General features: G+C 50.2%; 1 protein-coding gene across 1 annotated transcript in view; it reads right to left on the bottom strand.

The window, feature by feature from the left end:
• Positions 1-8,467: 8,467 nt before the first annotated feature.
• Positions 8,468-17,528, bottom strand: part of HDGF (heparin binding growth factor) — a 33,373-nt gene continuing 24,312 nt past the window's right edge. The window contains exons 2-6 of the mRNA XM_030541737.1: positions 13,299-13,375; positions 11,984-12,122; positions 9,684-9,866; positions 9,120-9,337; positions 8,468-8,740 (exon numbers count right to left, since the gene is read on the bottom strand). Of these exons, the coding sequence (XP_030397597.1) occupies positions 8,734-8,740; positions 9,120-9,337; positions 9,684-9,866; positions 11,984-12,122; positions 13,299-13,375 (624 nt within the window). The 3' untranslated portion in view covers positions 8,468-8,733. The remainder of the gene's footprint in view (positions 8,741-9,119; positions 9,338-9,683; positions 9,867-11,983; positions 12,123-13,298; positions 13,376-17,528) is intronic.

The following is a 17,528-nucleotide window of genomic DNA, read 5'->3' as shown; positions in this document are numbered from 1 at the left end:
CACCACTGGGCCCTGCTTCTGCCTGGGGTCTCTGGCGTGCGTGCTCGAATCATACAACATTCCCATGTGGTTTTGTTCCATGCAGACTTGCAGCCATCCCCCCAAGCCACCCCCCCCGGCACTGTAGTAGCCACATCCTGCCACTTTCCATTCTGGCCATTACATTCCTACGGGGATGTGACTGCGCTGCATGCTGGGAGCCGTAGGAATCAAGCCCACACGGCTCTGCACATCGGAAGCTGGCTTTGGCTAGGGTATTTCCACTCTGACCTCTGGGCGCATAGCTGCTATGCCTACCAGACCTCAGCACTTTTCAACACAGACTTCATCAGGGAGGGGTGCAGGGTCAGAACATAAGAACGGCCGCAGTGGCTCAGACCAAAGGTCCATCTAGTCCAGTGTCCTTTCTTCTGACAGTGGCCAATGTCAAGTGCCCCAGAGGGAATTAACAGAACAGGGAATCATCAAAGGATCCAACCCCTATCGTCCGTTCCCAGCTTCTGGCAAACAGAGGCTAGGGACACCATCCCTGTCCACCCTGGCTAATAGTCATTGATGGACCCATCCTCCATGATGTATCTAGTTCTTTTCTGAACCCTGGTATAGTCTTGGCCTTCACAACATCCTCTGGCAAGGAGTTCCACAGGTTGACTGTGCAAATACTTCCTTTTGTTTGTTTTAAACCTGCTGCCTATTCATTTCATTAGGTGACCCCTAGTTCTTGTGTTAGGAAAAGGAGTAAATAATACCTCCTGACTTACTTTCTCCACACCAGTGATGATTTTATAGACCTCTATCATATCCCCCCTTAGCCGTCTCTTTTCCCAGCTGTAAAGCCCCAGTCTTATAAATGTCTCCTCATACTGAAGCTGTTCCACACCTCTAATCATTTCTGTTGCCCTTTTCTGAACCTTTTCCAATTCCACTACATCTTCAGCTGGGGCAACCACATCTGCATGCAGTATTCAAGATGTGAACGTACCATGGATTTATACAGAGGCAATATGATATTTTCTGTCTTATTATCTATCCCTTTCTTAATGATTCCCAACATTTTGTTTGCTTTTTTTGACTGCCACTGCACATTGAGTGGATGTTTTCAGAGAACTATCCACAATGACTCCAAGACCTCTTTCTTTGGTTATAAGAGCTAATTTAGACCCCATAATTTTATATGTATAGTTGGAATTGTTTCCCAATGTGCATTATTTGCATTTATCAAGACTGAATTTCATCTGCCATGTTGTTGCCCAGTCACCCGGTTCTGAGAGATCCTTTTGTAGCTCTTCGCAGTCTGCCTGGGACTTAACTTTCCTGAGTAATTTTGTATCATCTGCAAATTTTGCCACCTGACTGTTTACCCCTTTTCCAGATCATTTATGAATATGCAGAATAGGACTGGTCCCAGTACAGATCCCTGGGGGACACCACTATTTACCTCTCTCTAGTTTGAAAACTGACCATTTAATCCTACTCTTTGTTTCCGATCTTTTAACCAGTTACCGACCCATGAGAGAACCTTCCCTTTTCTCCCACAACAGCTTCCTTTGCTTAAGAGCCTGATTCTATGATTCTGTGTCCAAGGCTTTCTGAACCAGCTTTGCTCAGCCCTCATCTCCCTGCATCAGATGCCAGCACCAGGGATGATTGCACATGCTCAGAAGAGGCTCCAGGGGCATGCTGGGACATGGAGTTCGCTGGAAACACTTGGCACGACTCCAGCTCGTCTCCATTTTCTATTCATGCTCTCTCTCCTTAGGTGCTGCAAGCCTGGGCAGCTGTGCTGCCCCTGGGCTTTGCATGGCCTGGTGGGCTGAGACCTCTGCTCTGCAGTGAACGTGCTTGTAGCTCAGGGCACGTTCTCTTAGGGGGACCTGACAGCAAATGTGAAAAATCGGGACGGGGGTGGGGGATAATAGGAGCCTATATAAGCAAAAGCCTCCAAAATTGGGACGGTCCCTATAAAATCGGGACATCTGGTCACCCTCCGTTCCCTTCAGCAGAGAGGTGTGGCACATTTTAACCCACCTCCAAGACCTCCAGCTCCCCCAGCCTGCTGTAGCTAAAACTCTGGGCCACAGAGGGGGTCAGGCGGGAGCCTGGGTATTTCTCAGCAATCGCTGTGCTTGAGGCTCTTTACAAACAGTGGCCCAGGCCTGCGTTCCCATGCAGTGTAGAATCTAAGCAAGTGCAGTTTGCATTCACCGTGCCCCAAGTAACAGGGGCAGGAAAGTACGGGAGCTCTTCCCTTGTCTTACGATATATTATTTGCCCTGCGGTAGCAGCCAGAGACCCCGACTTAGATCGCAGCCCCATTGTGCCAGCTGCTGCCCCGACACCACCAGCAGAAGCGGCGAGGTTTACAGAGAGATTAAATGACTTGCCCACAGCCGTGCCAGGCATTGAACGCTGCTCTCCTGCACGCCAGGCAAGTGCCTTAGCCATAAACCCCCCTGCAGCCGGCTTCTCACCTCACTGTCAAAGCAGCTCACGCAAGGGCTCCCCATTACAGCTGGGGAAACTGAAGCACAGAGCGGGAACGCAATTTGCCCAAGAGGACAGAGTGAATCGAGAGGAGTAGGTAGGTCGCTGTCACAGGCAGGCATAGCCCACGGGGCAAGGTGCTAATCTGGGATTTAGAAGCCCCAGATCAATCACACACCCCGTGTGTGACCTTGAAGTCACTTAAGCCCAGATTTGCTTAAGGTAACTAAGACCCACCAACCTCTTAGAATTGTTTGAGGGTGTTAATAAGCATGTGGACAAGGGGGATCCAGGGGATATAGTGTACTTGGACTTTCAGAAAGCCTTTGACAAGGTCCCTCACCAAAGGCTTTTCAGCAAAGGAAGCTGTCGTGGGATAAGAGGGAAGGTCTTCTCCTGACTCAGTGACTGGTTAAAAGATAGGAAACAAAGGGCAGGAATAAATGGTCAATTTTCACAATGGATAGAGGTAAATAGAGCAGGGGACGGGGGGACAGGGGTCTGTACTGGGACCAGTGCTGTTTAACATACTCATAAATGAACTTGAAAAGGGGGTAAACAGAGAGGTGGCAAAGTTTGCAGATGATACAAAATTACTCAAGATAGTTAAGTTCAAAGCAGACTGTGAAGAGCTACAAAGCAATCTCACAAAACTAGGTGACATAATGGCAGATGTAATTCTAGGCTGATCAGTGCAAAGTAATGCCCATTGCAATATATCATGAACTGTCCATACAAAAGGATGGGCTCTAAATTAGCGGTCACCGCTCAAGACAGAGATCTTGGAGTCACCGTGGATAGTTCTCTGAAAACATCCACTCAAGGTGCCGCGGCCGTCAAAATAGCCAACAGAATGGTAGGAACTATTAGGAAAGGGATAGAAAATAAGACAAAAAATCTGTTCTTAGGTAGTTGCCTACATTTCTTTAAAAACCTGGTTCTGAGCCACTTTGGACTTCAGATCTGTACAGGGGGATAACAGCACTGCCCTACCTTACAGGGAGTTGTGAGGATAAATACATTAAAGACTGGAAGGTGCTATTTAATGGGAGCCAGCTAAATTCTTGGATCAGAAAGTGGGTAGACACCAGAGGGAAGTTGCCTCCATAGATATATAGAAACCACAGAGAAGTATGTACTATGGCCCACTGAAAGTCAAAGCCACAGAGCCTCAGAACAACCAATGATAAATAACAGCCACTCCTATAATAATCAACATTTTTTATTGTCCTAGAGAATTGAAATCATCTACATTTTTCTGTGTTTCTTTTATTCTCTGTACTATTCCAAAGCTAAATTCAACAATGGTGTTCATCACAGCCTCAGACAGAACCAAGGCACGGTTGTTTGTCTTTTATTTTCCAAATCGGAACATCACATGGCGAGAAGGACGGGAAAGCGAGACAGAAAAAGAGGAGACACCTGGGCTCAGGGACAGGTAGAAACACGAGTTAAAAAATAAGGCAGACTACAAAAAAAAATTGCTAAACCAATGACTTTTCCAGCTACTCATCATAGTTTCGTTTTTAAGAACTTTTTTTTAACATATATATAGGTTAAAATGTCATCGTATTTTTTCTCTCTTTCTTACAAATATTTTGATAAATATTCCCCAGAAACCTTCTGAATTTCCTTTCGGATCCGTGACCACAGGCCACGCTGCGGAAAAACAAACCGACCCTCCATGCATATTTCCACAACGGATGCTGAATGTGTCTTACATCCCCCTGGAGACCTGGACTCAGGTTGCCACTTGGACCACAAGTGAGGTCTAGTTCCCGTTATTTTATAGGCACATTCCCTGGGGTCAAACTGGTGGCCCCTGAGGTTAGCGCTCTGACTCTCAGACATGCTCAAGTTGGCCGTTCGGGGCCTTAATGTAGGTGGAACTGGCTCTCTGGGAATCACACCGGGGCAGGGAGTTGGTGTAAAAGGGCAGATCAGGGCTGTGACTAAAGCACACTGTGCACTGGCTAGTCTCTGCTTCCCAGGGCCCCTTAAGCGACATGGGGAGCAGAGCATAAGTTAGAGCAGCCCCTAAGGCTGCTCTAATTTAAACTGCAGGCTGGGCAGGGCTTCTGCACACCCATGGATCACAGGAGACCTGGTTTTCCATTGCCCTGTGCCTTCTGCAGGATGCTTTGGTATTGATTCGCAGCAGCTAGTGTAACTAAGTGCACAAGGTGATGGGTGAAGGGTAATTGTGCCCAGAGAACATAAAGGAGCTCTAAAACAACTCCCCCCCAATCCCAAACACAACCCCTGCTCTGAGCACAGGAACAGAGCAACCAAGAATCAAGCCAGTGTCTTTCTCTGAGGCTTCATCCCTAGACTTGGTCTCTGGCTACCCCTTTTAGGAGTCTGGCAGCGCCCCTGAGGGCGCTAAGACTGTCTGGTGAGGGCTGGAAGCACCACAAAGGCAGCACTTTCCTTGTGGTGTGGACACCCCCATACCTGTCCCTCACTTCCTGGGATGGTGGGTCTGGGAGCCCTGGAGGGGCACAGCACAGAGCTTCTAGCAAAGGGAGCACGCCCAAAATGGCATCATTGATGGGTTCCCCTTGGCCAACAGGAACTGCTGGAATGTGGGGCTTTTGGAGAAAGGGGATCTCCTTTAGGGAAGACGACTCCTCAGACAGATGTTTCCTAGAAAGGCTCTGCCCAACAACGGCCCATCTCCTGCTGTTGCCCAGCAGACTGCTCAAATGCACCTCCCAAAAACGTCCTGCAAAATCAGAGGGCCCACGCTTAAAAATCTTCTGGCTGTCTCTGTGGAACAGCAGTTGCCCTGCTCGTTCCTGGCACTGAGATCTGCAAACACCTGGTACTCAGCTATCCACAGGCCTGCCCGTGGGACAATCCCCGACACCAGTGCAAAACAAGCAGGTGGCATCATTAGCATTTTTTACCCATGTAAATGACTGCACAGGACGTAGGGCGCTGGAGAACCAGGCCCATTAGACAGGCAAAAAACTGGGCTAGAGGCAATGCAGAGTCCGTTCCTGTTCCCGCTCATGTCAAACAGAAAAACCTGCAGCAAGGCCAGAATCCAGAACTCAAGTAACCCACGTCCACCTTGCTGGGAGACATCTGTGAGCATGCAGGATCTACACGGAACCCCAGCCAAGCCACTAGATTCGCAATGAAAACTACTTTCAACCCAGATCTTTGTTCCGCCTCGGGGCAACAATCAGCAGCAAAGTGCCAGGGAATCACTGCTCTATAGCCTCCAAGGTTTTTCCAGCTTTGTCCTTTCACGCAACAGTCACAAATACAGCTGGTTATGGGTGGGAGCGGGGGGTGAAAGAGCCAGTACGGAGGGGACATTTTTTCCTCTATTGCCTAAAAAAAATTAATGTTTTTGAATTTTCTCAACTATAGAAAATTTTCCCCATTTTTTAAAAAGAATTGTCGTCAACATTTCAGTGTTTGTGAAAATGGCAGCAAAAGTTTCAAAATTCCAGCAAGAATTGTGTCAAAAAGTCCCCATTCCAACAAGAGTTGTGTCACAATTTCAAAACTCCAGCAGGAATTTTGACCAGCTCCAGTCGCGAAAGCTTCGGAAACGTTACATGGGTGGGCAGCCAGCTGTATCAAAGTCCTCATCTCGTTAAGCAAATCTTTGGGTGGCTCCTTTGTTTCCCTTAAAAGACTGAAACAGACTAGTGAACCCAGGCGTCTGAGTTCTAGGAAGGTCGCTAACTGCACCCTGTCTAATGGGTGGGGTGGAGGGAGGGGCTTTAATTGGTAAAAATCTCCAATTCTTTTTCTCAACGGAAATTTTCAACTGAAAGTTTAAAATCTGTCAATCAGCTCTACAGCAGCTTGAAATACAGGTAAAATTGCATGCAAGAGGTCAGCGTTTTCCTCATTCCCCCTCCCACAAGAATTCTGGAAATCTTGTGCCCATCAGCAGCGTTAAGAAAACATCCAGATAAAACATAGCAACTTGTCCGTCTAGCCCAATCGGCCACAATATCACCAATCAGACCAACCTAGGACTAGCAGCGATCACAGGTCTCCGCTAATTCCAAACCACACATGGATGCTAGAAGTGTTAAAACACTTTAGCAATTCAGTTAAAACCAATAATTAAAAAAAACTCTAAGCGGTCTCTATATTAAAGTGCACACTTCATGGATTTCCATGGGTTCACTCATAGAATATCAAGGTTGGAAGGGACCTCAGGAGGTCATCGAGTCCCCCCTCATTACCTTCCCCAACAGGAAGAGGGGGCAGAGTGTGCAGCGAATCGAGGGATTTCTGATCAGCTGAACACTTTGGAGGCAAGGGTTAGTGAGCTGTTGTCAAAAGAGTTTAGATCTGCTTGTAGTTTCCCCTGAAACCTGCAGAATGACACCAGGGACAGACTGTCCAGATTCTTGGGATCACAGACAGGATGGAAACGGCGGATAAAACTCGTCCATCTCCTTATAGGCAAATAGGCCAATCCTCACGGCCACCTTTGAAATTTTGAAAATGAATTTAGTGCTGGGTGAAAGGTACTGGAGGGACAGCCCAAGGCCACTTGATTCATAAGCTTGGGCCTCACACCTCATTCCACCATGTTTCCCCAGAGGCTCATTCGGGCATTGGCTTCTCTGGCAGTCTCAGCAATTTAGGGGCGAATGGTGACGGCTTTCAGACACACCTGTCCCTTGGTCCAAGAGCCATCAATCATCACATGAAGGCCACGAAACAGCACAACCATCCTCCATTGCACTGGATCCAAAATGGGGTCCCAGAGACAAAGAACTTCACAACCTCCCATTAATCTCCTGTCTGGGGCTGGCTGAAAGTTTTTTCCATCAAAACTGGTTTTTGACAGAAAATTGGGTTTGCAGCTAAATGAAATATTTTGGGGAAAATGTCTGTTTTGCTGTGGAAATTTTGAATACATATTTTTTGAGGGGCTGAACAACCAAATGCCCAAAAACAGATATATGTTGATTTGGACATGCAGTCACAGTGCATCATGGGAATCTCCCAGGATGCACCATAGCCAGGGGCTCCCAGGATGAACTGCTTCTTCTCTCTAAGAAGCAAGACTCTGGTGCATCATGGGAGATGTACTCTGACCAGGGAGTCTGGCCTAAACTACAACTCCCATGAGCCTCTTCCACAGCATTTCCCAGTTGACCTTTTTACAGTTTTTTGCCAAGTTTTTTTGGTATTGAAATTCCTGCCAAAAAAATCTAAATTTTCCACAGCAGTAAAAAAAAAAAATTCAGCCAAATCTATCCCCGAGCCATCCAATCCCATCCTGTACCAGCTCAGCCAAACGACCCGCTGACAGATGACCTGGTAAGACAGAGGTGCACATGGCTAGCACGTCCTGTAGTCAGCCTAGGATGGCAGCAAGGCTGCGGTCTGGGCACCGACAGCAGAGCAGCACTCGCCACTGAGTTTGAGGGGAGACCTTGCAAGGAACGAGACCTAAGACTGTCCGACGGACAGGGGCTATGGAAAACAGCAGCTGGGGCAAAGCGGGACATTATGCCCCTGGCCTTGTTTAAAGGGACTCGTGCCCATTAACGAGCAAGAAGCAGAAGCCAATGGTGAATCCCATTTATGGAGTAGGACATGCAGTTAGGTCAGGGGTCTCTGTGGTGAATCCTCACAAGAGCAAAATTCCCAAACCTGATTGGTGCATCTCCCTCTGCCATTGCTCTTCCGGGATTCAGAACTGGAAACAGACCAATGGTCATGCAAAGGGTCCTTCGTGTGCACTTTAAGGCCCTTTTAACACAGCTCATGCAGCACCCGGGGGCCTTGGTGTAAAGCAGAATGAGGCCCAGTTCATCTAAATTTTCCAGACATAGAGGAAACCCCTCAAAAATAAAAACAAAACTATCCAGCAATTCTTGAAAGAGACAGACTCCAACTCTGCCTCTCCTCCCCGGCTTTCCGGTGATCACCTGACTTTAAACCCTCGCGAAAGCCCACTGAAGAGGAAGCAATTCGTAGGAAGTGATAGGAAACATTTTAAAAAGGCATGAATCGCTTTTATTTCAAATCAACTGATCAGCGCCCCCTAGAAATCACTATTACAAGCATGCGCCCTGCTACGGGTGGGCGGGGACAGGGGACGGGGGACGGGATGGTTCGTGTTACTGGTTTCTTTTTATTTCTTTCTTCCCGAATTGCAGACGCGACGAGCCGACGAGGAACGAAACTGTTTAGCACCCAGGGAGCCCAGCAGGAAAGGAACAGCCCAGACGATCAGCTCAGCTTGGGAAGGCCGGCCAGCTACAGACTGCGGGAGGAGAGAAGGAACAGGGAAGAACATCAAGGGCGATGAACGTTGCGGTGGCAGCAATCAGGATCAGGGCCGCATGGTGGAGGATAACGGGGGTGGCTCTGCTCCTGCCATTGGATCCTGCCTGGAGCTCTCCCATCCAAGGGGTAACCAAGCCTGGCCCTTTGACCCCAGCAGAAGGGCAGAGGCCTTGTTATGCACCCTCCCACATTTCTTACATCCCTCTCCCCCCAAAACAGGCGGGCAAAGTCCTGCTGATTTCCATGCGACCTGCACCAGACCCTTAGGGCCTGATGCTGTGATGGGAACCAGACCCCCAAGCGTCCCTCTCCTGGAGCGGTGACGTGCCAGACCCTGCCCTCCTCCAGTCCCCTACCTCTCCTTGTGATCTCTGATTTCCTCCGCGGCGCCTTTCTCCTTCCCCTCTGACTTGGCCTCTCTCGCGTCCGGGACTCCAGCGGGGTCACTGTTCTTCTCTTTCTCCCCTTCGGGGGGGCTGGGCTTCTGTTTCTCTCCCTCCTTGGGGGCTTCTTCGTTCTCTACTTTCTTCTCCCCTTCCTGGCCCTCCGCCTCTTTGGCACGTTTAGGGGAGTCCTGCCAACGGGAAGGGGGGTCAATCGGGACCCACGGTGGTGCCACCACCCCCCCCTGCCCGGGCGTTCAGAGAAGTCCTGAGCTGGCTCATGCTAGGCCCTTGCCTGCAGGCACAGATACCCCCACACGGTGCTGGTGGAGGGGTGTCTCTGATCTTTTCTCAGAAAGCAATCCCTTAACCCCCATCTCAGGGACCAGCCCTGTTCCTCAGTCCCAGGGACAGGCCCCGATCTTTATTCCCTAAGCTCAGTTCCAGACAGCACTGTCCCCATCCGCTGTTCTGTCTCCGATCTACAGCCCACTCCCTCCCTGGGCAGCTCACCGGGGGCCTCCCCCCAACCGCTACCTCCAGGGCATCTTCCGCTTTCCTCTTGATCCCAGCCTTCTCGTTCTTCTCCTTGCTTTGCTCGTCAATCACCAGCTTGCCCTCCTCATCACTGCTGCCCTCCGCGTTGCCTTTCTTCTCACCGTCGCCCTCCGGCTCCTGCTCAGGCTCTGCATCCTCTGGGCAGCTCTTCTTCTGGGTGGGCTGCAGGAGGATACGGGCGGGGGAGGGAGGACAGACAGACAGAGGAAGATGGGAGGGGGATACAGTTATTGCAAGGTGATAGGAAGATCAGTGCCCTTGTCTCTGACCCTCACGCCTGACAGCTGCTCCCTGGTGCCAGCTGCTGTCTAGGGTCAGGGATGGTTCTACACAGCCTATTTCTTCCCCCACAACGACAGCACCCTGCAGCCGGTGGCCTCTGAAAGCACTGTGCAACCGTGACCAAAGGACACACAGAGAGAGCTGCAGCCACTTTTGGGGTGGAGCATGACAACGGCTCGTGGGAGAGGAAGCAGAAAAGTTTCAACGGCAGGGGGAATTTAGGGAGGTGGGACTGAGTTTGCCGATTTTTGACCAGGACTCAGGCCAACACCCTCAATGCCTATGAAAATATGGGTCTCGAATGACCACAAGTCCTTGCTTTTAGCCATCTTCCAGAATATGGCACCTCCCAGAAGCAAAGCACCCTCAGGGGTACTGCCTCCCAGAGAAGAACGTCCCTCTACAAATGCCCCAACCCCACTTGCCGAGTACCCAGAATGTCTTGGAGGTCTCCGATCTACAGCCCAGCCCTCGCTTAGCTAGTAAGAGCTGACAGCATCGCAGCAGAAAGCAGGGCTGCTGCAGGCTACCCAGAAGAATATTTTAGTGATTGCAAAGCAGAGTAGTCTGCAGAGAAAACCCACCCCCGAAATGTTAGTGCAGCGGATTCACTCACTGATTCAAGTCATGCAAGATGCACCTGGCTTGGAGCTGCACCGCCCGCCCCATGCACCTTAAGTAACCTATTACTCTTGACAGGGGAAAGAGAGCAGGCAGCGTGAGCCCACAGTTCAAGCACTGGACAAGGGCTCAAGGGATCTTGGTTATATTCCCAGATCTACCACTGGGTGACCTTGAGCAATTCGCCCCCTCTCCCCCCAGCCTCAGTTTCCTCTCCCACGCTTTGCTCTTGTAGTGTATTCAGACTGTGTTGGACATACAGCTCCTCCCACCTGATATTGGTTGGGGTTTCTAGTACTGTCATAACGATCATCATTAACCGACAATTAAAACAGAGTAATCCTTGAACCTGGAGCTGATCGAAGTTTTCCTGTAGAGATTCCCTACCCCAACGTGGCTTTTCAGCAAAACTGAAATTCTTGTGAAAATCTTCTATTTTTGTCAAAACAATAATCATAATATGGCTTTTCACTGAAAAGCTGAAAGCCAACATTTTTTTATTTTAAACCAGAAATTTTTCAGTTTTGGGGATTTTGACTTTTCAACAAAGTTTTAGTCTAAAAATTTTCATTGAGAGAAATAATTTTCCCACTGTCTTCACTTGCCCCCTCCCCCCTGTAAGGGACTGAAGGAATAAGGCTCTCGTTAACTTCAACCAACTTTGGATCAGGGCAGGAGAGACTAAGGTCAGCTTTCCTGTCTATCCCCATTTTACAGACAGAGAAACTGAGGCACAGAGAGGGACAGTAACTGATTAAGATCACCCAGCAAACTGAGGCAGGGCTGGGAATAAATTCCAGGAGTCCTGATTCCCAGCGCCTCCTGCTCTAACCACTAGACCCTACTCACCTCCCAGAGCCAGAGACAGAATCCAGGAGTCCTGACTTCCAGCCCCATACTTTACCCACATGGCTAAATTCCCTTTCTCCCTTGAGGATTACCTGTCTTTAGGACAGTGGTATCTTGAGCTCAAGCCTGAAAAGATCACTGGGTTGGGGTCTCTTAACCCCTTCAAACTGCCCTGCTCACCTTCCCCAAAACCCCGACTTCGTATGTAGAACGTGTCTCTCCAGTGCCTGGCCCCAGCAACTACAACAACCTGCTACTGGCGCACCCGGAGAGAGATCGCTACTTCACTCCAGTGGAAGACGCTTGGGGTTTTTGCTGGCAAAGGTCCTGGGTTCAATCCCTACCGAAAGCCATAATGCCAGCATGGACTGGCCACGACTTGCTTTTATAACAAAGAAGCCCAAAGCGGAGTTGCTACAGGTAAAATTCACCTCTGGGCAAAGGATGCGCAGACCTCTGCCCAAGGACAAGCTCTGCCCTCCGGGAAGCAGCCGGGGCCAGCAGAGAGGTTTAACAGGTAGACGCACCTGATACCCAGAGGCTTTGACGGTCGGGTTGTTCTCGATCTCCCACAAGCCTTCACTGAACCCTTTCCGCTTGTTGGGTTTCCCGAACTTCTCCTTGCACTCTTCGTAGGGGAAGAGGTCTTTGGGACCCAGGAACGCCCTGCACGGTGGGAAAGAGGAGCAGTAACGACAGGCCACGGGCGATATGTCTCCACAGCACCCCTGGCTGAGGATTGCTAGGCAAACGTTCCAGCCGCGACCTGTCTGGGAGGCAGGGTCCGCTGGTGAAACAGAGGCACCAGGCATGGAAGTAGAGAAACACCGACGTCCTACAGAAACTCAGCTGGTCCCTTAGGAGCTTCGTAAATCCTTGCTCTGATTTCCTGCACCTGCCTTATCCAAGTTTTTTGTCGGTGAATTCAATATTGGGGCTTATTAAAAACAACCCTCCTTTGCTTCAACAGAACTCTGCTTTGGAGTGGGGGGTGTTACATCACTGGAGGGGGAAGGGGTCTCTTGAAACTTCTTCACGATCCAGCTTCCCCCACCCGCCCCTATACAGCAAACCTGGATACATTCCTAGCACCACGAGGATCAAACCACCCCCAGTGGCATTAAATACCTTGATGTGACCCCACCCAGGCACTGAGCTGGGAAAGGCTGCTGCTGGGTTGGAGGCAGACAGGCCTACGCTGGTCAGGGGGATATTAACATTTCTATTATTATTATTATTATTATTTGCATTGCAGTAGCTCCTAGGAGCTCTAGCCATGGACCAAGAGCCCATGGTGCTGGGTGCTGTACAAACACCTGGTCCCTGCCCCAAGGAACTTACAATGGGAATATCTTGGTCTATTACATTCATTTTATTTTTAGTGCCAGTCTGTTGGAGGAGGGAAGCTCCCACCCACAGGGGACAGCTCTGGTTACACGACAGGAAAGGGAAAGGCACTGACGGAGACCATTTCATTTTCTTTCTGGTATCGTTTCATGCTAAGCCTCCCCCTTGTCGCTCCCATGCCCCTCCCTCATCACCATCTCCCCTCTGCCGCAGTGCAGCTGACAGGAGGACGGCTGTCTGGAGAGGGGCACACCTCATGTCCCAAGATCATGGGTGGGGGGGGTCTTGCTGGAAAGAGACTGGCTGCCATTTGATGGCTCTGCGAAGATTTGAATGCAAGACCCTACCCTTGGCCAACTGATGCGTTTGCCTTAACCCTGCTCACGCGATTCTGACTGACACCCCCGTCTCACTCCCCCAACACACACACATTCCCCTGCCCTTACACACACGTGTGTTCCCCCCACCTGCCCCCATTTTAAAAATCTCACTCACGTTTCATGGGTCCCAAAGAAGAAGACTTGGTATTTATTGGAGGAGGATTTGACGGCGGCTTCTGGCATCTCATCGATCTGTCCAGGGGACACAAATCGGGGGGTGAGAAACAGAGAATGAACAGCCCCCTACGCCCCAACCCAAAGCCAGTCTGAACAGATGCAACTCCCCCCCGAGTGTTCTCACCCAAGAGTTACACACACACACACACAAACAAAAGCCTGGGTTGTTGAGGTGCCAGCGCGCCCCAATCTTTACACGGCACAGTCGAGCCTCAGCCAGGCACAACAATACTCAGAGATAAATTGAGAACAAAGGCCGGGGAGTTCAGCAACCCTTGATCCCCAAAGTTCTCCAGGAAAGATGGAAATATTTGGGCCACGTGTTAGAGGCCAATGGGAAGCATCCCTCCACCATTCAGCAAGGGTCAATGTATGAGCCTGAACAATCCAAATCTCCTGTCTTTGTACAGAGCCTTGCTCTTCCAGAGCACCTCTCACTGGCAGATCTCAAAGGCTTCACGAAGGAAGGTCAGTATCATTAGCCCCATTTTACAGATGGGAAAACCGAGGCTCAGAGCGGGGAAGTGACCTGCCTAAGGTCACCCAGCTGGCAGAGCCGGGATATAGAGATTGTGCAGAGCAGCCTGGGACAGACAGGTGTGTGCAGCCTCGTGGATGCGCTAAGTGACGTCTCATGGCATGGGCCAGTTTCCAGTTACTTGGAAATGAATCATTTACTGACAAAGACACAGGAAAAAAAACAAATAATGTGTTTAAGACGTAGTATCCAACTAGCTGCAGGGCTAGATGAGGAATGAAAACATTTATTTGCAAATTAAATTTTTTGCTAATTGGCAGGAGAGGTGCTAGAGGGGATGAGAATCTTAACATAACACTCGCAGGGAATATTATTTCGCCTGCCCTGAGCCGAGGGCCAAGTTAGCAGAAAGGAGCTAGCAGGACCTGTCTGGCCTTCAGCCGTGCACAGATCAGGGCATAGGCAGGGATCAGGGCCAGACATTGTTCTTGCCCCACAGAGCTCACAGTCTAGACAAAGGAAGGATTCATTACCTCCATTTTACAAAAGGGAAACTGAGGCACGGGGCAGAACCAGGGATTAAAGCCAGCTCTCCAGCCCAGTGCCTTTCCCACAAACCCACCCCTTCTCCCAGAGGGCTCTTAGCCACGCTTCCTCTGCCCAGCGTGAAGGGGGATTTTACATCCTGAGACCTGGGCTATACACACCAGCCATCCCAGAATGCACTGCCCCACCTGCTGCTGGTGCTTATTTGCATGTGTGTTGCTCAGGTAGTCTGTCCTTGCTGTGGCATTATGGGATAGCTCCCCAGAGCTGCCCCGCACCACACATACAGACACACACACGGCAAGGACTGACTCTTGTTTTGTACATGCACCAATCCCGGCTGAGGCCTCAGCACAGGTGAAACATTACTGGAATTATTAACCATTTTCTCAGAAGGCACCAGCCAGGTGCTGTGGTTGGCAGCAGTATAGCTGCACCAAGACAGGTGACTTGTGGCAGGGCTGGGACCAAAGCTGCCCATCAGCACAACTTCCCCATACAGGTCATCGTCAGCCAGGGCAGTGCGTGGACGGGACCTGCATGCTGGTTTTGTAGCAACATGATTAACTTGCTCTGCGATATTGCCCGTGGCGCCAGGCGCTGTACAAAACACAGAATAAAAGGACAGCCTCTGCCCCAAAGAGTTTCCAACTGTTCCCTGTCCCTGGGCACAGTGGATGGGGTAAATCAAGCCAGCAGCTATGGCTTTGAAGCACAGCTCTGATCCCTGGGCAGTCAGTGGCCTCCAACTTCCTAGAACATTCACCCTGCAGACATGAATATACTGAACCTTGAAAACTGGGGCATGATCCTCTACCACCCTCGCACAGCCATTCAAACCAGTGCAAAACCAGGGGCCGAAACACAACCAAACCCCCAAGGATCTGGCCTGGCGTGAATGCCTCCAGCAGGCAGGGAGCAGGAATGAAATACAGCCAGAGAACCCAGCAGGCACAGGTCGGGTGTGCTCATAACCTCCGCAGTGACCATGGCCATTTTACTCCGATTCCTGCTGGACACCCCCAAGCTCTTTGGCAGCCAATTAACTCCTCGCTACTAAATTATGCCCGCCACAGAAATAACCTCCCTCTTGCTAAAAACCTTAATTTTCCTGCTCTCCCCCGCTCCCCACCCGTCCAAACCCAGCCTTTGCAACTGGTGACAGCACAGGGCACCAAAGAGCGAGAGATGATTTAGGATTGGCTGTTTTCCTAGCCAACCGTAAGCTCTTGTCTAGACTGGCTCAGACATATTTAGCTCAGCAAATTCGCGGGCCCGCGCTGGGGCCGTGTGCTAAAAGGAATGTCCGTTTCAGAGAATCTGGGGACGGTTGTAACAAAGCAGAAAAAAAACAAAACCACCCACAGATCAGATCCAATCAGGACAGCGCTGAGATGGGGAAGGGGAAATTTCCAACTATCAGAGTTGCTTTTTCCTTCCGTACAATTGAGTTGGGCCTGCTTGTGTTTTCACTTCTTTTATTCTCCTGGGGAAGCATGGTCTGAAACCGTGGTTCTCAACCAGGGGGACACATACCCCTGGAGGTACGCAGAGGTCTTCCAGGGGGTGCATCAACTCATCTAGATATTTGCCTACTTTTACAACAGGCTACAGAAAAAGTCCTAGCGAAGTCAGTGCAAGCTAAAATTTCATACAATGACTTGTTGATACTGCTCTACCCACTATACCTGAAATGTAAGCACAATATTTATATTCCAATTGAGTTGTTTTATAATTATATGGGGAAAACGAGCAAGTCAGCTACTGTTCAGTAACAATGAGCTGGGACACTGCTGTATTTTCATGGCTGATTTTGTAAGCAAGTCCTTTTTAAGTGAGGTTAAACCTGGGGGTACGCAAGACAAATCGGACTCCTGAAAGGGGGACAGTCGTCTGGCAAGGTTGAGAGCCGCTGGTCTGAAACATACATAGATCTGAAAGTTGGGGGGTGAGGGGTAGACCAAGGATCCGTGGCTGTAAACTGGCAGAGGCCCATGGACTTGGTGTAACCCTACAGCAGTGGAGTTGGCTTGCTGGGGTGGAGTCCATTAGCAACTGGGAGCCAGAGAGAGCACTGGCAGGGGGGAGCCACTTTGATTTGATGTCACTTAACCTGAACCCAGCCCTGTGCAATCAGGTTCCTTCCACAGCACTACCGTTATCCCCCCGGGCTGGCCGCTGGGCGATTCAACAGTGCAGCTGCAAAGGGGGCACGGCTTTCACTTCCAAACACAACCCGCCTAAGAGGGCAACAAAGCAAAACAAATCCAAACGCCACTGAGCAACAAGCTGCTCTCTCTCCTGGCCCAGGGAAACAGCCACGAATTAAACCAGGAATGTTTCACTGCCAGATTTAACGCAAATGCACATAGGCACGCAGCCTCCAACCAGCCCTAACGCCCACGCCCGAGGGTCTGCACCAATCTACACATTCCATCAAGCTTCGGAATTCCCCACCCAGCCCCCTCCTCACATCCAGCTGCTGCAGGCAGGGAGCGCTTTTGGGGTCTGTGTTTGCACAGTGCCTGGTACCAGGGAGCACTGAGCAGGGCCCTACCTCGTACTGCAAACACCAATAATGACCAGAAACGTTTATTTTTCTGGTTATTCCTCCGTTTTCCAGGATTCTTCAGAGCCGGGACCCACACAGTGACAGGGTCAAACTGTTTAAAAACTGTTCTCTCATGTGACCTTTTAGATCTTTGCAAAAATCCTGCCCAAAGGGGTTTGCACTGATGCAGCAGGGGCTTGGTGGGTGAGTAGGAAAATAAGCAAGGGGAGGAACCAGACTGAATAGTCTTGATTCCAAGAAAACATCGCAGTATCTTCTTCACACCGAGCCGGGGTCAAGGCCCTTTTTCCAAATCACTTTCTCATGGCAGCACCAGATCCGGGCATTTCGGAGGCCTAGAGGGATGGTCATTTCCACAGCAAACATTCAAAATGTTCCTAGAAGCAGTGCTGGCATCCAGGAAACACGGGCTGGGCAGAATACAACATGCAAGACCCCAAGCATCCCCCCCAAACCCCTTGTTTCATAAATCGCCCTTCCCAGCAGCAGCTGGTCTAGGGAACACGATACCGTGACACAGAGAAATTCCTCTGCCGCCACACTCCTCCCCTGCATGGGGTGTCTGACTTCAA

Source organism: Gopherus evgoodei, chromosome 24 (assembly GCF_007399415.2).
Source record: "Gopherus evgoodei ecotype Sinaloan lineage chromosome 24, rGopEvg1_v1.p, whole genome shotgun sequence".
NCBI classification, from domain to species: domain Eukaryota; kingdom Metazoa; phylum Chordata; order Testudines; family Testudinidae; genus Gopherus; species Gopherus evgoodei.
This window is presented reverse-complemented; position numbering and strand designations above follow the sequence as displayed.